Genomic DNA, 24635 nt, shown 5'->3' on the forward strand with positions numbered 1-24635 from the left:
AAATTTGACCAAAAGTTTTTGGTCCAAAATTTGACAAAAACATCATACTTATACTATGTCGACCAAAATTTTAACAAATCTTTGACAAAAAAATGTTGGTACAAAATTTGACAAAAAAAATGTTGGTCCAAAATGTGACAAAAAAAATGTTGGTCCAAAATTTGACTAAAAAAAATGTTGGTCCAAAATTTGACAAAAAAAAAAAATTGGTCCAAAATTTGAAAAAAAAAAATTGGTCCAAAATTTGACAAAAAAAAATTGGTCCAAAATTTGACAAAAGAAATGTTGGTCCAAAATTTGACAAAAAAAAATTGGTCCAAAATTTGACAAAAGAAATGTTGGTCCAAAATTTGACAAAAACATCATACTTATACTATGTCGACCAAATTTTAACAAATCTTTTGACAAAAAAATTTTGGTCCAAAATTTGACAAAAAAAATGTTGGTCCAAAATTTGACAAAAAAAATGTTGGTCCAAAATTTGACAAAAAAAATGCTGGTCCAAAATTTGACTAAAAAAAATGTTGGTCCAAAATTTGACAAAAAAAAAATTTGGTCCAAAATTTGACAAAACGTCATACTATGCTATGTCGTCCAAAATGTGAAAAAAAAATTTGACCCCAAATTTTTGGTCCAAAATTTGACAAAAACGTCATACTATACTATGTCGTCCAAAATGTGGAAAACAAATTTGGACAAATTGAGTATAGCATGGTATAGCAACCTAGTGAAGTGATTTCAATGAAAACAAAGTGAGGACCAGCCAAAATCACCTCACTCTGTAAAAATGACCTCACTTTGTTGGTTAAAAACCCTCACTGGTCCTCAGTATGCCTCAAGTACAAGAAAACACACACACACACACACACACACACACACACACACACACACACACACACACACACACACACACACACACACACACACACACACACACACACACACACACAGCCTTGACCAGTGCTGGAAGTTCACCGATATCACCTGCAACCAGGCACCCTTAGTCCACTCATGTGTCATGTTTTTTGTTTTTCCATCTATTTTTCTTTAAATGGGAATATAATATACAAAATGCACACCATGAAGCCTGAAAGTAACTCCTCATCAGGAAAATGTTTACTGACGTTATAATTCAAGTGAGAAGTAGACTCATTATCCCTTAGACACTCAAACAGTTATTTTTTTTCCTGGTGGTCTATAGCTTTGGTCAACTGCTATGTAAGCTTCAGTAATCACACCATAACATATTTTAAAGGACTCATATTATACCCTATTTCTCCAAGTTAACCTAGTTCCCTGGTGTCCTAATGAACATGTCTGTGACATGCTTTTGTCAAAATACCTTAAGGATGAAGCACCACAGCAGTTCAATCACTCTGCCAAAACAGCCCTGATCAGAACGCTCTGTTTTGAGTGCCTGTCTCTTTAAATATGCAAACGTAACACAGGAAACTACGTCAGCGTCACTGAGGCTCTGGCAGCTAACAGCTGTTAGCATTTGGAAAAGCCATCATTTGCCGACTCTAGGTGGCACATTGCCGTCATATATAAAATGTATCCAGTGGACACGTAAATCCTCTGAGGCTGGAAGTTTGTGTAGAACTCTGTGCTGCACTGTGCAGACAAGAATAGAACACTTTGCAGACTTCCGGATACTATTGCCCTCGCCTGCACTCTGGCGTTTTCAGGGACAAAGCGGAGCTCCGCGAGACAAACAATTCTAGGAATTTATCATTGCGACGTAGCAATGAGGGCAGAAGTCAACATTGCATGTTTTATCTCCTGTACTGAGTGAAAAACATGAGCAAGTCATTATTTTCACACTTTGCCTTCTCATAGGGCCTCCAGCGATGCAATTTTAAGTATTACAATTATCAAAATGTTGATTTTGAATATTATGTCCCCTTTTAAACTGATTAACTCACTTTATTATTCAATAGCTACACAGACTAAAATATTCACAGAGTCCATAATCCCTCCATCCAACACCGTGTCCTCTTTTATATTCCCTGCTGTAAGCTCTATTTCATTCTTAAATTTCTGTCTTTGTGTGTATTTCTCTAATCCCGGCTCCTCCCTTGGCTAAAGGCTAGTTTTGTAAGATGATCAGCGTTGTCCAATGGAGATGTGTCTGAGCGTCACTGGCTAAGGGCAATGCATTCGCCAGTGATGGATAGACTGTCGGAATGCTGTGGAATAGGAGCGCTGCCTTGTTGTGTCTGCTGAATGACAGTGATCCAGTGCAGCAGCGAGAGATTAGAAGGGAAGAAAAATTCTGTCTGTGCATCGTTACTCTAAAACGGGACAACGGGGATGGAACGAGATGGAACGAGATGGAAAGAGAAAACCATAAAAAATAAAACAGGACAAGGTGACATTCTTCAACATGTACCCTCTCCGCCACCTCTGTCTGTTCAGATCTACTCTCTCTTCCCTCCCTGCCCCCACACAATCCAACACTTATCTCCCATTTCCTCCCCAGTACACACACACACACACACACACCCTGGTAGAACAATAGCAAGCAACTTTATTCCCATACACCTCCCCAGGAACCTGTGCCCTCAGGTATGGAATTCTATCACTCAGCCACAAACAGGTGGATGAACCCGAATACACTTCGGAGGAAGGCAACAAAGGCACCAGATTTACTTTGAGATTATACCACCAGCAGCCCTAAGGCTACAGAGAAAAGGGGAATGCATGGTTGGCTGAATGTGGGGATTAAAAAAAAAACTGTGCTGTGTGAAGAACATCAACCTTGCAGGGTGTTTGCCAGTCCATTTAATTTCTTCTATTCCCAAGAGAGGATAGAGGGCAACATGTTATCAGCCAAATAGAGTGGGGGAGGAGACTTTATGGTTGATGACCACTGCTTTTATTGCAGCCCTGCAGTGTATTGTCTCTGAATATGGAGTAGTCTAACAGGAAAAAAAAGCATGTCCTCTAACATGACGGTCTGTGCCCAATTTCTTTAAGTGCTGGGGGGGGGGTCTCCTATTTTAATGTCACTTGGCATTGATGTGACCACAAACCACACTTTTGTAAAAAAAAATCAGCATCCATCATCTCCCTGTGTAGAGGCTTGCAGGCAGCTGGGGGGTGGGGGGGGGGGTGGGGGGGGGTGCACACTCGGAGAATCAGAGCAAGCATTTTTAAAGGTTAAAACAAGAACGTTTTTTTTATATACTGGGGTGAAACTATGTGCCAGTGTAGTATGATTCAGACTTTATGAAAAGGCCCTCCATGGATGCTAAGTCCCCAGGTGTAGCTCATATATTAAAGAAAGGGGGGAAACCTGCTTGAACCAGACCTGAGCTCACTTGTCGAGGACGAGAGCAATGCGTTCTCTCTGTTGTCTCGTACGTTGAAGCTAAATAAGCTCTATGTGTGTGTCTCCACGTCACCTCCCACACTTTAAGGCTCAGCTGAGGCACATTCAGCACATTTCCTCCGTGGCAGCAGGTGATGTATGATTCATTAAGTTCTGGTTGATCTTGGTTGTCGTAAATCTCTCATTTAGAGTTATGTGTACATAACCCACACACACACACAGTTACGCACACACTTTCATTCTCCAGCGCTGACGCATGATGATTAAAGGGAGAGGGAGCACCTATGAATCAAGTCTCCATGGAGAGACCTTAAACAAAGTGTACAGTGGATGAAAGGAGCTGAGGGCTTTTTGAAAAGCTCATCCTAAGCAGCACGGTAACGAGAGCGTGGAGGATATCAAATGATAACCGCGGTGTAATGTGCTTGTTAAACGTCACCGCTGAATTACATCAGGGCTGAAACGAACACCGCGGCTCAACATTTCCTCGGTTCACACTGACATTTAAAAAGACCCTCACTGCAGGTACATGTGCTTACATCTGCTCAGCGCTCTCCTTTGAAGCAAGTCCTCTAACTTCTTATCGTAGATTATTGTATTTTCAATATGACATGATATGATAACACATTATTATATTATATTATTACATTAACATATTATGCAAAATCAACTTGTTAATAAAAAAAAAAATGTAATACTTATATTTGGGACTCTGGAGGCCCTATGAGCAGGCAAAGATGATGATGAAAAATATGTTTTTGTGGTCCGCCTCTAAGTTTAAGAGCAGGAGATAAAACACTCGATGATGACTTGACGCAACGTGACATCACATTGTTTTGCAAATTCCGCAAGAGTGCAGGCGAGGGCAATAGTATCCGCAAAGAGTGGAAGTCCACAAAGTGTTCTATTCTTGGCTGCACAGTGCAGCACAGAGTTCTACACAAACTTCCAGCCTCAGAGGATTTACGCGTCCAGTGGATACATAAAACGGCAAATGATGGCTTTTCCAAATGCTAACTGCTGTTAGCTGCTGGAGCCTCAGTGACGCTGGCGTGGTTTCCTGTGTCTCATTTGCATTTAAAGAGACAGACACTCAAAACCGAGCGTTCTGAACAGGGCTGTTTTGTCAGGGTGATTGAACTGCTGTGGTGCTTCATCCTTAAGGTATTTTGACCAAAGCATGTCACAGACATGTTCGTTAGGACACCAGGGAACTAGGTTAACTTGTAGAAATAGGGTATAATATGAGTCCTTAAAGGCTGAAACGGACAACATGTGGCTTCAGCATGTTTTGGTGTTAAAATGAATTAAACCGTACCCGTTTCCATTCAAATGTACACACATTTGAACACGATTTTCAAGAGTCTAAGTCGAGGACATTTTGTGGTTTTCCACACTTTACTCCCGTCTTGTCTGTCCAATGGATTGATGGATGTAGGGCCGCAACGATTATTAGATTAATCGGTTGTTAACCAATTTCTAAATGAATCGTCAACTATTTCGATAATTGATTTGGTTTAAATGTAAATGTTTCCTGGTTACTTCGATCAATAGAACAGAATAATTGTGGACAAAACAAGAACAAGGACAACCTTGTTTCCATGTTTGGGAAACAACGATCATCATGTTTTCTGACATTTTACCAACCAAATAAAGTACTCGATTAATCGGAAAGATAATTTGACGGATTAACCGATTATGAATCATTAGTTACGGCTCTAAACGGACGTTAGATTCAGCCCACACACTGTTTTCCTCCACATCCTAAACCTTCCTCCATCACACAGAAGAGAGGTTGGGTAAAAAAAAAAAGTGGTATAATGGTGCAGGAGTGTTTTCTGAAAGAACCCGAGTAGAAGAATGAGTCCAATGGCATGGCTTAGGTGCTGTTTGCCATTGCAGTCCAGCTCTCATTGTTGTTCTTATTTATTCTTTAATGAGCAGCACAGGCTTCTCCTCTGCCATACAAAGGCCTGATTGAATCTGGCATTCCATTAGCATGTTAAAGAGGCCCCGCTTCATCTGTGAGCTGCTGACTGACAGTGGATATCATCTCTGTAATTGCTCTGTATACTGGAGCACAGAGCCAACGAGTGAGAGGAGGCACGCTATCAGAGAGAGAGAGAGAGAGAGAGAGAGAGAGAGAGACTAATTTTAAAAGGGGGATGCAGAAAAGAGGGAGAGAATCGATCAGCGGAGCTGACGGATTGAGCTCCGTCTTTGAATATCTCAATTTGGTGCGGTTCTGGACCCCATGCGGAGAGAGCTGAGAAGAGGCTGTTTGAATGTGTGCCACGCTCAGTCCGTGAGACTTATCTAACGCAGAAGCAGTGGCAGCGTTTCGTAAAAACCAAAGCCTTGCAAGCGCGTGGCTCTCGAGGGAAATCGCAGATTTAAGTCTTTAAATGTGTCCAAGCTAAAACACGTACGAGATTCCTGGTAATGTCATGTTCTGTCCGGACATGCCACTCTGTGTGTGTGTGTGTGTGTGTGTGACACTCTGTCTTTGCCCTTTTCTTTCTGTCAGCTCTGCACCACAGCTCACCCTATGTCCTCTGCTCTCACGCTCTCTGTGTACAGATTGTTTTTGCTCTCTCTCTCTCTCTCTCTCTCTGTTTTCTACTCACTTCATTCTCTCCAACACTTTCACTCTACTCATTCCCTGCATCACTGAGCACCTCCACCGCACCCTCCTCCTCCTCCTCTCCTTCCGTCGCCCTTGCTCTTCCCTTTCTGTACACGCCTCTCTCTCTCTCTCTCTCTCTCTCTCTCTCTCTCTCTCTCTCTCTCTCTCTCTCTCTCTCTATCCCTCTATCTCTGGGTGCCTGTCTCTTTGCAGTGAATCAGTGAATGGTAAGTGAACAAACTGTGTGGTGGAGGAGAGCTGCAGAAAAGATAATGTGTGAGAGAGAGAGAGACTGTGATGTGCAGCACAAGCACATGTCCAATTCTGAGGAGACCGGGGGGACAACGAGAAAACGCCAACTACTCGTATTCAAAATCTGCACCGCACTGCAAAGTGAACTCTCAATAGTGTCAAGAAGCCAACGTGAAATCCTGGCTCATTATATGAAATTTGATGCTGTTCGTCCCATCGTTACGTGTGTGATAGATAATCTGAATGTGTGAAGGAGGTTTTGGCTTCGTATTTGGGATTCGTTTGGATGAATTGAAGTAAGTATAGCTGAGGAAAAAAAACAAGCACTTAGGAGCAATCAGCTTCCACGTCAGAAACGACAAACCAAAGGATTGATTTATTAATAACATAATTAACATGCTCGGTTAATACCGTTTAGGTCTTACTGTCTAACAAAGCAGCTTAATCTGAGCTGTATTTGGTTTATGGATCTGGTTTATTTGAACAAAAACAGCTGAAGCGTTTGAACAAAACCCCCGCTCTGACAGATACAGTATACTTTTGGCTTTTTCTGTGGTTTGTGATGGGTTGTTTTTAGCTCTTTTTTTTGCTCTCTTTTGCCAAGTTCTGTCATGGATATGGAGAGAAGCTAGTTATTTTGGGTGCTCTGAGACGTATAAACTAAAAATGAACTCCCGTTCTTTGGTTTGTTTTTCGCATTTGTTTTGTATGTTTTCTTTTTAGAGTGGGGACAAAAAAAACAAACGCCTGCAGTGGCTGAGTGCACTGGATGTGCTAAAATGAAAAGTGGAAGTTTAATTCACTTTAAGAGAAATACACTGGCCAAGTGAACAAAATAGTTTCAGAGGCAACGCATGTCATGAATATTTCAATGTTGGCCAACAACAGTAGAAATCAGGGAGAAAATATGTTTTACTTGATTTAAAGCAGGTTTTTCCAGTGAATATACTTTGTGCTTTTGCATGTCCATGCTTTATGTTCTTGGAGTATATCAGTGTGACGGGATTCTGGAGGTTGAATTACGGCAGAATTAATCCAAACCTGTTTAATTTTTACTAAGAACGAGGCTTTAATGTGGCCACTCGGCTATAGTCTATCTGGAAAAGAAACATTAACAACAATGACCTTACTCTTCATTACTCTTCACAGTGACATGTTTTTCACATTAGCCATGAAGCAGCACATTATTCCTTGAGCACACTGTCACTTAACATTAAGCACAAAACAAAAAAAAAGGTCTATTAAAGGTGAAGTAAGTAGTTTATAGTGCCATCTAGAGGAGAGGCTGAAATTTACAACAAAGAACTGCTGCTCTGCTCACCCCCTCCCCTCCTTGAGCGCTACGGTATCCGCAGCTGGTCAAATGTCGTCCTCGTCGTCTTTTTCCGTGTCAGCAGATGAGGTTCGTGAGGTGAGGGAGAGGGCGAGCTACCGTGGCCGTAGCAGACGAAGTGGAGAGAGAGGAGGCGGGACTTCCGCTACAAGTAAAGAGAAGCTTGATTTGTTCTCTCGCGTTTGTCCTTACAGGCTCCGGTAGAAACATGGCGTCTCGCTGCTAACAGTGGCTATGCAACCGCGGCCCGCGACCATGTTATTTTACATGACTTTTTGAAACACTACGAAAATGAAACAAAAAACTATTATACAGCGACTAGACAATGCAGGAGCACATAATATGTATACAAAAGTGGATTTTGGGTTATATAAACCCATAAATACTACACAGTGTCCCTTTAAATAAATTCAAACATCTGCGTGGACGACCCTCACCAGGCTATCGCACATTGTCCTGTCTCTTTTCCCACCTTTTGCGTTGACATCTATTACAGCCATCGTTTATTACAATTTTTTTTTTCCAAGTACTAACAGATCTGGAAACAGAGCAGTGTGTATACCTGCAAATATACAAACACACACATTCATATTCACCCATACACACCGCTCTGTCCTCCAGGCACTCCTTGCTCCACTAACACACCATGAAATCTCGACACTCACAACACATTTACATGACATTACTGCTGAAGTGCTATAAAAATCAGTGCCTGTTCAAGTCTCTGTGTGTGTGTGTATTTGTAGAACGAATGTTATAGCAAAGCACAACAGAAGTTCAGCAGCCATTTTACATTGTGCTGATTTTCAAAAAAACCCACATTATTTTATAAATGGTCTATTAACCGGAGAATAGTAGTAGTCGTCACGTGTGTGTGTGTGTGTGTGCAAAATGGAACTCTTCGTGTGTGTTGAGGCTATTATTTGGGTCTATTGTCTGCGCGATCCCCTGTGGTTTCCTGTGCAACTGCTCTGGGATCAGAATGGTAATCGGGGAGTATGTTGACACACACTTAGTCAGAGCGATGTGTTTGCATGAGTGGTGTGGGGATACACAGCTTAACACTGACTGTCTGCATTAGCCACTTGCTACTAATCTGAGTTAATGTCTTTTTCCCGTCTATATTGCGCATGCACAATGTTTTATTCAAACGCTCGCTGGGTCCGTTCCTAAAGTGTTGAAATCTATCACTGTTGCTTTGCCTTACACAAATGGTCTGTCTGAATCAATGTAGCCGTGTCTGAAGAGGTAGTTTATCACCCGGCAATTATCCTCTGAGAAACACCCTCCCCTGTCTGTCTTGGACCAAGAGAATGGGACAAGTCAAGAGTTTCAAATCCAATGAATATTGATGCAGCCCCTAAGGCCGGCGCTGACATGTGTATGTGTGTGTGTGTGCATGTTTGTGAATGTGTCCAAAGAGGATCAGCTGGTAGACCCGGTTTGTATCTGCAAACATACAAATTACCACAGGATGAAAAGGTGACTGCAGCCTTCATTTCCATCTCACTCCTCGGTTTTTTTTGTGCCGTGTTTCTTGCATCCTTAAAATGGGTATTATGACTACTATAATAAAATGTCATGTGTATAAGAAAGGCTGCAATTCTAGTCCTTGGAGCTATTCTAGCTTTGACCAAAGTTTTGTTAATGTCTTGGATGATATTTATATTTTTGGCATCATATGCCATGTGCTTTTTCTGGATATTTATGGCCAATGCCAGAGGCAGCTACAGTCTAAGTGTCTCTCCACACAGCAGTGACGAAGTATGCCTATGTCGGTTGCATGTTCGTACAAGTCACAGTGCATGCATGCGAGGAGAAAATGATCACTGTCATTGTGTCGTCGGTGGCCTCGTGCCACTGACATGCGGCTAACCTGCGCTGTCGGGTGATGCACGGTTCGCTGCTAAAAGGACAGACGGATGCGACGCACAACCCCGTCGACAACAAACCATTATGTCTCCCCCCCTCTCCCCCCGCCCCCTCCTTTCTGCCATCATGCGTGTCGCACGTTCCACGTCCACCCCGCACAACCTCGCCTCTCTTTGTCGCTCTTCTGCTATCAGAGTCTCAGACTGCGGCAGCGCGGGGCAGTGAGACGGAAAATACAGTGATTGTTTCTGTCGAAAAAAACAAACAGCCTTGGTGAGATGATAAAAATGAGAAAAGGGAGTCGAAGGAAGGAGGATGGAGGGCAGAGCGAGCGAGAGATGCACGGCATTAGCGCAGACTATTTTAAAGTCACTATTTGGTAACATCTCCGCTGAGATTTCCTGAATTGTGTGTATTTGAAGGGGTGAGGAAGAGGAGGAGAAAAAGAGAGAGGCTGAAGAGAGTGACTGTGCCATTAAAGGTCTCACCTTGTTCTGCACCATGCACACACAGCACCCCAGCTGTCATCCAGCTTTGCTCTCTTTCTCCATCAGGGCTGGTGGGGGACATGCATCATTCATGAGAGGGGTGACTTATTTGGCTGCGTCATCTCCTCACACAACTGCCAATAACTTTTTTTTCTGGCTCTGGTCAGAGTAGATTTAATGGGTAGGTGGGTGTTCAGTGACAAATTTATTCCCAACAGCACTTTCACCAATACAGACCTTTTTTCTTCGCCTTTATTACAACCTGCAAACCGCCAGACATCGGAGCCGTTCGGATATAAAACGCATAAGTGAAAGCCACCTTTTGCCAGAAGGACGATGCTTTTAATGTATGGCGATCAAAATTGATGTTTTGTTGTGTTTCACGAGAATGTGAGGGCATAATGTGAAAATCTAATTGTTCAAGAACTGCCCTGTCCTGCCTCCAGCAGCCTTTTTGTTCAGCCTGTCCTCTCCAGTGAGTGCCTGCATCGCAGACCGCTGCGAGGCTGCCTGCTGTGAAGGTCACCCTCCCTGCAGCTATAGATTACACAGGCACGCATAGTCAGGCAGAATACGATACTGCCCTTCAGGGGAGGTCTGGGGCTCAGGCTGACAGAGGCGAGACCTCTGGAAGTTCTGGACCCCTTCTATCTATCTATCTATCTATCTATCTATCCATCTATCCATCTATCCATCTATCCATCTATCCATCTATCCATCTATCCATCTATCCATCTATCCATCTATCCATCTATCCATCTATCCATCTATCCGTCTATCCATCTATCCATCTATCCATCTATCTAGTTTAACAGCTACATTTCAAAGGAAATCTCTGGCGTGTCTGTGAATCATATGTATGTTCATCACAAAAGTGTGTGAAACCACATGAAATCCCTCGGGCACCAGAGGCAGCAGTGATGGGCTGACAACAGTCGTGGATGAGTCACAAAACGCTCCGAGCAAGAACAAGAGGGAATTTAATCCTGTGGTCTTCATCGTGTGATATCAAAGAGCCTTCAAAAGAGCATTCAGTGCTTTGTTTTCTGGTCCAAATTCAAAGAAGGCTACCGGAACCTTTTATCTGGCAAAATGGTTGCAACAAGGGTCAGTTTCCCTTTGAGCGGGACGGTCGCCATTTAGACAATGGCTTACGCTGGAGTCATGCCAATGTTTAGAGGTCGCAAAAGCAAAAAAAAAAAAGCTTGGCAGATCATGCTGTCCTTTGCTGTCTCTGCTTCTCCCTGCTGTGACCTTAATTTGTTAAGTCTTGAGTACGAGAGCCCACCGGGCAGCTCATGCACCTCGAGGGAACGAACTGACAGGACGCGTGAGCATGACGTACATGTGGACTTGGGCATAATATGTGGAACTGAAAAAAATGGGACGAAAAACGAGGGGAGGCTATAAAGACGCATGCAGAAAGGCTTAAAGGAAGAGTCGCTGTGCGTGTGGTGTGTGCCTGCGTCTGTGAGTGTGAGACTCCCAGACAAAGCTAAAAGCGTCGGACGTGAGGCCACTAGTAAAACCAAAAGAACACAAACTGTCTCCCTGACGGCCAATCCTCTAATGAAGATTTGTGGCAGTGGCTGCCTGGTGATTATTGGTGCAGCGCAGAGACAAAAACCATCTTCAGTGCTACTGTAAATACAATCTCTCACATTTACACAAGCTATCACGGGCACACATGATGAAATGTTCGGATAGAAACGGAGATGCTGCTGTTACATTTGATATATTATGGCACAGGCACCATGTCAAAACCCCTGATGTTGAATTAATAGGCAATCCAATCATCGGCCCAAACATTGTTCAGATGTGGAGAATTAAACGTGAACTCTCTTATTCCTGTCTCATCGGGACAATTGCACTTTCACCGACTGTGCTAATTTGATGGGAATCCTAGTTTCCGTCCTTCCTGTGTGTGCCTCGCATGATGTTTTCATTTCATCACTGAACCACAGCCACAGCAACTGTGAGTCAGTGTTTGCTGAGAGCGATGCTGAACATAATGTATGAGACAACATTCATCCACGTACAGATCTGATAACAGACACTGCGAGAATTTAATCTCCACACTTTTTTTTCCCAACTCCAACAGCAGCAATGTTATTAAAATAAAGGTGGGCTTTTTCATCTTTTTTTCATCACATGCGTGCCACGACACGTCCACAGCCACGTGGTGGCGAGACTTAGCAACGTACTGTAAATGGATGACCTCGGATACCACGTTACCTCTGTGTCCCTTACAGCCTTCTAATCCAAACCTCTGGCACCTCACCTTCCTAATCTTCCCTTTCTCCCTCCCCCCACTGCCCCCAGGCAGGGGCAGGGAACGGTGGTGCAGGTCTTGGCAGAGTCCCATCTCCTCCCACCCCCTTCTCTCTTCTCGCTCTGAGGGGTAGGGCTGCTTGTTCAGGGAAGAACTTGTAGTGTAGAGACAGGTGTGCATACCAGACGCCTGCACTTAGCCTTGCGCCACGCCGATCCCATAACTACCTGCTAGCAAGAACTCCCCGATTCAGCTCCAGCACACAAAACAAAACATTCCCAAAGAAATCCCTTTGCTGGCTGAAACTAATATGAATGGGCAAGACGCCACAGAAGGCAGGTCTGACCTCGACTGACTGCCACCTTTTTCCTTTTTTACTGCGCATTTTTGCATCCCATTATACACAGCATTAAAACACATAGAAACACTTTTTAATGGGAGGGTGAAGGCGTCAGGGGTGGAGATTTGGGCTATTTTGAGCTGTTCGTGTAACATTAAGGATTAAAAGTAAGCTTAGTGCTTCTTGGAACCAAAAGTACTATTCATTCACTGTGTGTGTGTGTGTGTGTGTCTGGCTTGCCCTAAAAGAGCCTGAAAAGAGCTGTCTGGATGGGTGAGGTCACAGTTAGGAGATATCCTTGTGGCTATATGCAAGTCCAGGTTGAATTGTAGTATGACATCCAACACTGCGTCAGATGTACTGCTCAAATTCCCTCCTTGCATGAGTCAGATGATGCACATAGAGATGTCGTAGCGAGGCACCGATTTCTCCCCAAAATCGTCTCTTCCCTCCTCACTCCTTCCCTCTTCCTCGTCGTGCAGTTTTTCTCCTTATCCCTTCAGTTCTCCGTTGAGTCTCTCTCCTCCTTCACTATCCACTCCAGCCTTGCTCTGCCATTCTTTAGTTGCCTCATCAACTTCCTCCTCCCTTTTAGCTTCCTCTTCCACAGCAATGCCCCTATGAATTGACCTTGCAGCATCTCAAGGAGAATTGATTTCTCTTTTGGTCTTTGTGTTGAAACCCTATCTCGACAGTGCTCAGAGGAATTTACACCCCCCCCCCCCCTCCTCCCCAGAGCGGGATGAAGGTAATTCTCTTTCATGAGGACACTTTTCTCTCCATTTTATGTCTGCCTTTCTCTCGCTCCTGCTTTCCCCTCTTTTCTTTGTAAGCTCACAGAAATAGAGCATACATCATTAATGCAACATCTATTGCTTCAAAACGTTAGTTTTGCTCAACCTTTTTAAAGCTTGGCTGCTATTCGGGCTGCTTTGTACTCACATACTGAACGATTGCGTTAGTCGATCAATAAAATAGTTTTAACTTTTTACTCTCACTTATGGCATTAAGAAAACACAGGTGCTGGACCAGTATGAATTTAGTATATTTGCTGATATATGTATATGTATATTTATATATATATGTGTGTGTGTGTGTATATATATATATATATATATATACATGTGTATATGTGTTTCCAACTTTGATGCAATATATGATACTATATAATTTATTATACTGATATAGAAGACTCAGTATCAGCTCAACCTGTGCAAAATCACTATATTACGTAATAAAGCAGTTCCAAAACTGAAGTTACAAAGTGCTTCACACAGGCAGTAAATTAAAACAAGATTGAGGGAATAAAATAAGCCAAAATCATAAAATAAATGATGGAACCAAATTACTGATCTTAAAGAAATAATTAAAATGGGGATATACACTGAATACTTAACAGGCAAAGGAATATCCTCCAAGTCTTACAGTGATGAAAAACAATGTATGCATATAAAGGTGGGTTACAAGACGTTTTCTTGTCTTTTGTTTCCCCCAAGATCATCCAAACTTTTCAGTATATATATCATGCAAGTACTCATGGGAACTACGTTTTCATTGTGTCCATAGACTTGTCAGTTCAACATATCACTTTCAATCAAAAGGATCAATTAGTATTGTAAGCACAAATGTAGAGTAAAACAATGAGAGCAGGAAAATGAAATACTGAACATTAAGAAGGCAACAGTGCCACTTTGTAAACTCTGGAGTGCTGCAGTGTGAGGATTCGTCTGCACCTCTTTCCACTTTGTGATCACAGTGACTGTTGAAGCATACAGGACATTTTCCAGGCTTCAACTCCCAGGTGTCTTGTAGCCCCAGGATTCCCCACAAGTAGTCGGCCAGGCTGCTGCAGTGAATGCACTAATGTGACACCGTAATCACACACAGGTGCATTTTTGTGCTTCACAGAGCAACAGTATGGAGCTGCTACTGCTGCTGCTGCTGCTGCTGCTGGTGCTGGTGGTGGCAGGTGCAAGCACTGGTGTGTGGAAAAACTGGAGCCTGCATTGTATTCATGTGTATGCAAGTACTAAGAAACAGCATCATGTTTACATCCACTATGTGTTCTTTAAAAAAAAAAAAAAAAAGACCTCATCACCACCTTATTCAGGGAATGAACGCATGCGTGTTCTCGAGTCATCGTGGCCTTTTCCTTTTAATGAATAGTCATTGACAGAGGGCACTGCAGTGAGGCCAGTGAAGCAGTTGGAACAGACACCTCCACCTCCCTCTGGTCTGCGGTGCTGCACACACTGATAGGCCACACACACCACACACACACACACACACACACACTCACTCACACACATGCACTCACAGACACAATGGCTTGCCTTCCCACCAGTCCAATAACAGGCCTATTTATTAAAGTCTCTTACAGACGGTATTGACATCCTGCTGACATAGAGTCACTCGAGCATAAACAAATGGAGCACATGGAAAGAGAGGGGGGGGGGGGCAGGGAAGAGACCTGTTACAGTGGATGTTTGACTGTGGAGTCCCTTCTATCAACCAAGAGTGAGGCAGGTGTTGAGAAACAAAGATGATGAGAAAATAAAATGCCTTTTCTGCAACGTGTACCCGCCCCTATACTCAAACCCCCATCATCTCACACATAAACACAATGCAGTGTGACATTGATCTGGCATCCTAGGTCACTCCTGAGACACGCAACTGTGCAAAAGGCACCATTAGATGTGTTGTTTTCGCAATGCTATAATAACCATAGAGTATAATTATTTCACAATCTCTTTATTGGATCAAATGTCAAGAATTTAGTGGGATCTACCCTCACGCTTGAAAAAAAAGCATGACCCTGGCTGTCTTATAACTGAAGTGGAACCCTAAAAAGATTACGCCATGTTTACTCCAGACACATACACTCTTAGAAATAAGTGTTCTTCTACCAGGGCTACAAGGGTTCTACCTGGAACCATTGGTTTTCCAGTAAGACCCATTTTGATCCAGAGAACCCTTTAAAACCCTGAATAAGGGATTTTAAAAGGGTTCTTTGTAACATTAAGGGTTCCTTTTATAAAGGTTCCACCTGGAACCAAAAAGGCTTCTCCTATGAGGAAAAGCCAAAGTACCTTATATGGTTCTACTTAGCACATTTATTTCTAAGAGTGTACATGTGTTGTGTGAGTTAACAGCTTACAAATATATGAGACTAACTTTGAGTCATAGCGTTCCAATCCAAATGCCAGTGATCGCAGTAGTTGAAAGGCTTTAAACAGAACTTCTGCGCGGTTTGCATGCGGCCTATTCTAATTATGATCGTGGGAATAAGTCTTTATTAATGTGTGGCTTACCACATTAAGAAGATGTTGAAAGGTGAACTATGTAAAATCCTGTGGGTTCTTTCATCCGTCTGTCAATGCCAGAAAAAAAAAATCTCTTCTATAACAAAATGAAAATAAAGGCGAAATTTTAATCCCACATTAAATTGTGACTAAACAAACAACCTATCAACTTTAGCAGTGAGTTTGCAGAGTAATTGAATTATTTATTATGCGTATAATGAAAGTAATTTTAAGTTGCATATTCAAGGACTAATTGTGCTATGTATGCCAAACATTTGGTTGATATAGAATAAATAATCACAGCGTTTCTTTGACATTAACAAAGAGAGCAAAGCAGGCATCGGGAAAATGAAGGAAAAAAAAACTAACCTGACTCTGCAGAGCTGACCTCTACAACCAGGTAAATGGAATGAGCAATAGCTTTGCACACAGACAGGTCAACAGAGAGACACATTGTGAAGACAGATGATGCCAGAGTGGACACACATACACAGACAAAGACAAAGAGACAGATAGATATGCACGGCCCTGAGTTGAAGAGGTCAGCTCTGACTCAAACAGAAGAGAAAACAACATGTCCGGATCACGAGTGGCATCGGCAAGTTGGAAGCACCGGAGGTTTTTGGTTTCCCTAACATGGCGGCTGATCCCAACAACGCCACTGTCTATCGATACGCTCTGCAGCACAGTCACCGTGCTCTCTATTAGCTTACTATTTCCTTTGCTCTGTTCTCTGTCCAGATGACACACAAACATTTTAACAAACGTGAAACAAACAGCGTTCGTGTCATCTGGAGCAGTGGCACCAGCAGCCCGATGTCTCTAACTTGGTGCAGAGCCCATGTCGGGCAGAGCTAAGCTGGCTGCTCATGGCTTTGCGGCCACACCACGCCATTATCTGCATCAGGACTGTCATCATCATCGCTGTCACAGTGGCCAAAGACCTCGGCCAGGGCCACGTATTGCATGCACAGCAGGATATCATGGATTTATGAATACAAACAGCACAAGGAATGATTGTCTACTCAAGGTCATGCAAACCAAAGGACAGGGATCGACTATGAGCCTAACAGACAAAGCTAGTGATGCATTTGGTTTATTTATATGTATATTTCTTACACATTTATTGACTCGCACATACTGCCATTGTGTCAAATATGTATTATCACAACCTCGTGCATTAATGCCACCGAGCTGAATCCAGAAATGTGCTAATTGAAGGTCCAGATCCTCCGGCGGCACAATCGTAAAGGTCATCGCAATGACATGATCGTTTTCAGAGGCAGAAACCAGAAACTTCAAATCACTCGGCTACCACATCGTCGTGCAGGCGGAGGAGAATATTAGGGACGGGGGGGAAAAAAAATATCCGTGTTCAGACAGAAATAATAGAAGATGCCTATCTGACTGACAAGTTAATGAGGAGCAGCCTGGGTCAGCTTTTTTGGCTGGTGTGAAGGGAGAAGATTATAGACCATTAGATGTGATGAAAAACACAAGGATTTGGCTTGTTTGAGCTACAGCGCATTATCACTGTTTAAAACGCCAATCAGTGTGCTGTAAATATCCACTGTACATGCAGGGAATTAATGCTGACTTGATTCCGTGCTCCTACAGAAGCTGAAAATGTGTAGTATTGCACAACGGACGCCACATTCTATGGTTTTTCACTTTTTTTTTTTTTTTTACCACAATTGTTGTTCAAACACTACTGTAATAACCATCCTGAGCTCACAACACTGCAAGTTCATCCCGTTTCTAACTGCGCTACAGCTGCAGTTCACCGTTAACGCCGCCGTTGACGTGTCCAGACCAAAAAATCATTTACGAGAGTGTCTCCCACCTGCGAGCTGATCAAGACAGTGCTTGCCTATCAGTTAAATGAGGTTGGCATGAGAGACGTCTACTTTTTTTTTTTCTTTTGTAAAAAAGGGCACATTTTCAATAGAAACGTTACGACACGACATGACACAACAAAGCTAATCCAAAGTCCTTGTATAGTGTTCACTTTAACTTGCTTAGAGCTCTTTGGTTATAATAGGAGCACCTTTTCTTCAAGGAGCACACTTCAGTCTCGCTCACCTCAGACTACATAACTCCCTATAATCATTAGAGATGTCTGCCTGAAAAACATGCCTGCCGGGAGAGCAGAGGAGCTGAGCTGCGCCTGAATCAGTCCAGGCATGCGTAAAAGCAAAGTGGCCTCTCTCTGGCAGCAGCTAGCACATAACAACACATAAACACATGGAACAAATGCAGATAAACAAATGACCACACACAGACACACAGACACACACACACACACTCTCGCTCAGATGACCATACTCTCAGAACTGCTTATTAAACGTACACATTCTGTCTTTACAGCAGGATCCAGGCAACTGGACTTGGAGGCAAACTCCCATTCACTGCTAAGGATTTACAAGCTGAATCCACACAGTGGTTCACCCCCCGTTCAGACGTGGCCAAGGTGAGAGCAGAATACTAAAGATGAAAAAGCACTGGCTGACTCACAACACATCATCTCTGTCTGATAACTGCAAGCAATAATCTGCTGCAACCAGAGCATCAGAGCAAAGATAGAGGTAGACAATGTTTTGTTTTGTGTTTTTTTTTACTTTACAAAAGGCCACATGTTTGATAACCTGTTTTTCTCATTAACACACACAAATATATGTGATATTTATGAGAGAAGGTTACAAAGAAGCTGGGCACTAGTGTAACAAATACCCTCGATTGTATATGCCGAGCACATGTGCAATTCTGGATTTTATTGGTAACTTATAGGCTGTGGTGAAGTTCCAGCAGGATGTGAGGATAGTGGAGCTGGGTCATGTGACCAAACAAGTGCGTAATCATATAGTCCAGCTCCAAATACTTTGACCTTCCCTGTCATTACTCACACCTGCCATTTTATGGCCTATTAATGGTCCACTATGACTGTAATTACACACACTAAGCTAAGATTTAAGTGCTCGTCCCGACCACCACTCACAGTATTGACAGATGTCTGTGTGGAATGAAACAGTGCATGGATAAAGCCACTGATAAAGAGATGATGATGTCCAAGTCTAAGTAGGGATTAGTGGGTCCAACAACACGAATGACTTTATCTAATCCCATACACCAAAAAAAGCCACAACTCACCCAAAATCATCCTGTGTGTTGCCTTTGGTGTCCCTGGATTGGCAAGTTATCCCTTAATGTCCCCGTCTCTCCTGCGTTTGCCAAGGGACGACGGCTCCAAAATGTCTTTTCAGAGTTCCTCTCCACTGTCAGCGGAGAAGCAACTCAGAGAGGCAGCACTTGATGTTAAGAGAGTCTGCTGCTGCTGCTGCTACTGCTGCTGCACATGTTGTCCCTTGCGTCTGCCCTCTCCAGGTGAAAAGCTGAGTTTCTGTGTGTGTGTGTGTGTGTGTGTGTGTGGAGAGAGAGAGAGTATCTGTGTGTGTATGTGTGTGTGCATGTGGGGGTGTGTGTTGTGCGTGTGTGTGTGCATGGAGGAGGGGTTCCAGCTCTTCTGCAGTTGTGGCTCAGGTAAGCCTGAGGACAGTATGGAGGTGGTTAGAAGCAGAGGGTAGTGAAACAGAGGAGAGAGAGAGAGAGAGAGAAGAGGGGAGTCAGAAAGAGGAGGGGGAGCCTAAAGTGTGACAGCCAATCACAGGGGGAGGCTATACAGCCAATATCATTTTCTGCACAGCAGGAATTGCAGTGGTCTCTGACAAACCGCTGACGAGCAGTTTCCCCCCCCTCAAATGTATAATTTCACAGGCAGCTTCAGCAGGAGGATCTTCAGCGCGCTGTAAAAGTCAGTGTCTGCTGCTCAATATGAAACACACAGACTCTGGCTTCCTCTCCCTCTCCCCGCTTCTTGTTTTTTTAGGGGTCGGGTACAACCTAAAGGCACCTTACATGCCTGGGCTCCGATTGGTGGCAGCCTCGGCCAATAGGAGCAGCAGCAAACACTTGTCATCATCATGCAGAGTGGAAGTCACGGAGAGGAGACAGAGTCAGACTGAAAATGCCGTCTCTCCCAACAATGGTTTCTCCCTTTGATTTCCCATGTTCTCCTCAGCCAGCGTCCCCGCACAGGCAGCCTCACTGTCAGACCGGTTTATTGCGTCGCCACAAACCCACCCCCCACCCGCCGTCCTTTGACTCCATGTGTATGTGGACTTGTTAAAGGATTAACCTTTAATCTGCGCGGCTCTGTCTCTCCATTTCTCCTTCCATCTCTTAACCTGCCCAGGCAAGGTTACGCATTTTATCAACCTCCGTGTTTTTGTCAAAGAGATGGAATTTGGACTGGAAGTGGAGTGGGGGAGCGAGGGGGGGTGCTGGCAAGCAGAGAAGGAGAGAGATGAAATGGAAAGCGACAGATCAGAGGAAGCAGAAAAAGGAAGGGGGGTGGGTGGGTGGGGAAGAGATTAAACTAAACACAAACTGACAGAGGGATGAAGAGATGTGGAGTGACAAGAAGAGACAACCTAGAGGACAGAATTCAGAGACACAGACAGTCAGTCGGTCACAGACGACGGGCTGCGGCGGATCTATCTGTTCACCATAGCAATGCAACCGCTAATTGAAATGGAGCTTCACAGTCCACCTCCTTCTCAGCAAGGAGCCACTCAAACAACGCTGTCATGTCCAAGGAGCGCTCTCTTCTCCTCTCTACTCCTCAGTTTTCTCCTGTAATGATGAGTCACGGGAAAGTGAGAAACAGAGAGCAACCTTTTGAAAGTCACACAGCCACAATGTTATTTGGAAGCTCAGCGCTTAAGAGAAGACTTTGACAAAGCTGTCAAAAAATTAATCCCCTTGGGCGGGCGTGCTCTCAAACACACATACAAACACGTGAGCCAGTGGCTGCACAAAATGCCCCCTCCACACACACACACACACACACACACACACACACACACACACACACACACACACACACACACACACACACACACACACACACACACACACACACACACACACTCTCTGGCTGAGGCTGTGAGTCACAGAGAGTTGAAGTGAATACTAAGGAGGCTGACCCACACCACCAATACCGCTGCACAGTAGCTCCAAATGCACACTTTTAATCCATTGCATGTCAACACTGGCAAGTTCAGGAGCCACAAACATCCACACAAAAATTCTGACAGAGTTTAACTCGCCAAATTTGATTGAATTAAAGTTAAATCTGTCGTTTTTTACAGAGCATGTACACAAAAACCTCCCAAAGTGGCCGTACATTTTACAAAAGTAAAGTTAAGTCAAATACACATCAGAGGGCTGAGGTCAGACTATGATCACTTTTTAGAAAGCTATGCATGTAAGTTCTTCAATGACCGTGTGTGTGTGTGTGTGTGTGTGTGTGTGTGTGTGTGTTTGTGTGTCAGCAAAAGAGCTGAGATAGGGTTTCCTCATTAGTTGTGTTGGTATCAATAATTCAGAGCCGGTCCTTGTTGGCGTTCAATGGGCCGAGTGCTAATGTGCTGTCAGGCCAACAGGGGCCCAGGGCCCAGCGCCACTTTAATGGGTGTCATGATGAGAGGGTGAAATCGGAGCAGGGAGATTCTGTATCATCTTTAGGAAAGAAGAAGGAAGGAGAATAGGAGTGAAGCGGGTTTAGAAGGGGGCGAGGGCCACTATAGGGGAGGACAGATGGCATTTTAGGACAGGTATGTGAGCACAAAGGTGATGGGGAGACATGGAGGGAAAGAGGGAAACTTGGTTATTATGTCCCGTTGTTTGCCTCTGGATAGAAATAACTTGTTGTGAAGATGATGCACTGACCTCTATCACTTCTTAATGGACAGACAATCATAAGGCACATTCTGAGGGGCCAGTATAGAGGAATATTTTAAAGGAATAATGAAGTGTCATTATTCCTTTTGCCATCTACTCGAATTGCTCGAGGCAACTTCACTGTCGAACGCCTGCTGAAAGGCAACATAAAAATAAATTGGAAAACATGGTGAAGCTAAACTTTGCATGTCCATAATTTCCAAATCATGTGCAAGTACATTTTCGAAGAAATGTGTAAACCATGACACAATATATGAAGGTGAAAAGGCTGCTATATATATATGTGTATATATATATATATATATATATATATATATATATATATATATATTCTCCTATGAAGACAAGCCAAAGAACCTTATATGGTTCTACTTAGCACTTTTATTTCTAAGAGTGTAGGAAACCATAAGCCACCACGATTGAAAACAAACAAACGAACGAACATTTATTTTTATTTTTTTTAAATGGAGTGGATTAATTCTAAACTTCCAGACAAACTCTGGCTCATATGCAAATGTTTTTATAACAATTCAGTTGTGCAGTGACTCAAAACAAAGAAGTGAGTCACAAAGAATTATCAACTGGAAAATGAAACTTAGGCTAAGACCTTTACCTCCTTAATTTATGTGGCTGCATTTCTAACATTGTGTTTTCTGTAGCAGTTAGACTTTTATGATTGGTTTTAATTCAGGTGTTTAATTGTGTGGTCAAGCTATGTTTATATAAACACAAACAAATAGGAGTTTTGAAAGACCCTGACATATTAGACAAACCTGTTAGCTTGAAATCTTGACTTTACTGGTTAATCCATACTGCCCTCTCCTGGTGTAAACCCTTTAATACGACATCAACTCCCCATTATAATAATAATAATAACTTTATCTATTGAGCACTTTTCATGCAATTAAAATATGTAGCACAAAGTGCTTTACATATTTAAAAAAACAAAACAAATCCCACCCCACCCACACCCACACCTCAACACATACGCACACACAAATGCATACGCATGAACACGCATGCACGCACACACATACATACATACACACACACACACAAACAAGATCTATGAAAGGTGTTGCTGGATTCAGAGGATCAGGAAACACCATCACAGGAAGCCGTCTGCACTGGGGGGCCGCTCATGGCCCGAGGCCAGGACGTCTCCACCCGGGCGCCCACCTCACCACAGGCCAGCGAGGGGCTCACGGCAGTGAAGCAACTGCCATAGAACCCCCCACCAGACAGGCCGATGTTCACCACGAGTTAGAAACATCCCAGCCAGGGGCAATCACAGCCCCCAGTGCAGACGACTCCCACTGAGGAAACACTGGAGACACTGAATAAAAACCTAAAACTAATGCATATATGGAATAAAATCATAAAAACTACAAAGGCTAAATAAATAAATGAAATAAAATCAAAATACTACTAATAAAATAGATAAAATGCAAAGAAAATACCATTCATAAAAATAGATAAAATGAACTCGCATAAAATAAAAATTCTCCTAATAAAATAGAAAAAAATAAAATACCATTAATAAAAATAGATCAAATGAACTCTCGTACAGGGGGGCAAAATTTAAAAAAATAAAATAAAAAAAATTACTAAGAAGATAAGATATTAGTATAAACAGCCATTGGCCATTGGTTTTAGCAGCACTAGTTACTATACTGAAAGTCCTATCATGAAAAATGATCCCATGTCAACACATACGGAAGTAAATAAAGCTTGTATGTAGCTGTGATGGCCTGTCAGATTGAGTCAGAAGTCTGACTCAGAAATCTATAGAATATATATATATATATATGTATATACAGCAGACTTGATAAAGCAGCATGTGTCAATATTGCAACTGGACAAAAACATCAGCTGAATGATGAATTCGGCAAAGTGTAGAGTCTGTGTACAGCAGGTCAAATGTAAAAGGAATGGCCGCTGAGTGTGAAAAAAAAATCTTATAAAGACAAAGGCAGATGATAAATCAAACCTGAGGGGAAGAATACATCAAAGTCCACCAAAGGTGCAGTGCTATAATCTGTCTTCTTCATTCATTTCTGCAGGGGAAACACAATATACTGTATACTCACTGGAATCTGCCAGACAGACTCTAACTTACTGCTCAAAAAGCAGCTTTAAAAAGAGCTGCTTTTTGTTAATCCTAGATTCTAGTCATATTTCATGATCTGGAGCCTTTAGTCATTTTAGGGCTGTTCACAATTGTTAATTTCCCCCTTTTACTTCCTCCACTGTGTGCTTGTGTGACTTAACGAAAAAGATCCCTGATGATGCAGAGTCTGCACCGAGGTCACATATCAGGCCTTGGGTGTCTCCTGGCACTGTGGTGGTGAATTTAGAGACTGTCTTCGAAGGTCAAAGGTCAGAGGGCTCGGCAAGCGTCAAGAAGCATACTACATAGTACTTCTCTTCTACTCTCTCTTCCTCTCGTCATTTCTCTCTGATTCTCTTTGTGTCTCTTTTTCAAAAAGTCCTCTGCGTTTGTCCTCGAACTGAGCTGAGCCTGCGAGTCTGACGGTTAAACATATCCGTTTGCAAATGTGAGGGATAATCGTCTCCCTAAATTTAGACTATTGATCAGGTATGGATATGTGCAGGAAATGTGGCCCCGCTGTATAGTTCCTGTGCATTCCCTGATCCCAAGGAAAGGCTCCATAGAATCGGGACGGTCAGATTTTTGTTGCTTAGTGAAATGCGGAGAGAAACAATGCAACGGGAGGTGATAATGAGATAATGGATGAGCACATTTTCCTCAAAGATTGCCAAGCTACAGAGGGAAAATAAAATGAAACAGGATTTTCCCAATGAAAACAGTCTGCTTTTCCTGATGTTGAGTATTTCTCTCTAGATAGATGTTTATGATGGAATTTAGAGAGACAGGGGGAACAACAACAAAAAGAAAGAAATGATTTTGTGTACACAGGTGGGTGTGCCGCTCCTGTGAATCCACGCCTGCCTATGAGACGGAGAATGTTGATGTTGACCGTCACACTCTCTCT

At 43.0% G+C, this 24635-nt stretch overlaps 1 protein-coding gene across 1 annotated transcript in view; it reads right to left on the bottom strand.

The window, feature by feature from the left end:
* The window catches only part of znf385a (zinc finger protein 385A), a gene marked incomplete at both ends in the record, with an annotated part of 46604 nt that extends 34247 nt beyond the window's left edge, over window positions 1–12357 (bottom strand). The window contains one exon of the mRNA XM_083895492.1: window positions 12141–12357. Coding sequence (XP_083751618.1) covers window positions 12141–12357 — 217 coding nt within the window. The remainder of the gene's footprint in view (window positions 1–12140) is intronic.
* Window positions 12358–24635: the final 12278 nt, after the last annotated feature.

The sequence above is a fragment of the Microchirus variegatus genome, assembly GCF_963457635.1.
Source record: "Microchirus variegatus genome assembly, chromosome: 9".
Taxonomy (NCBI): Eukaryota; Metazoa; Chordata; class Actinopteri; order Pleuronectiformes; family Soleidae; genus Microchirus; species Microchirus variegatus.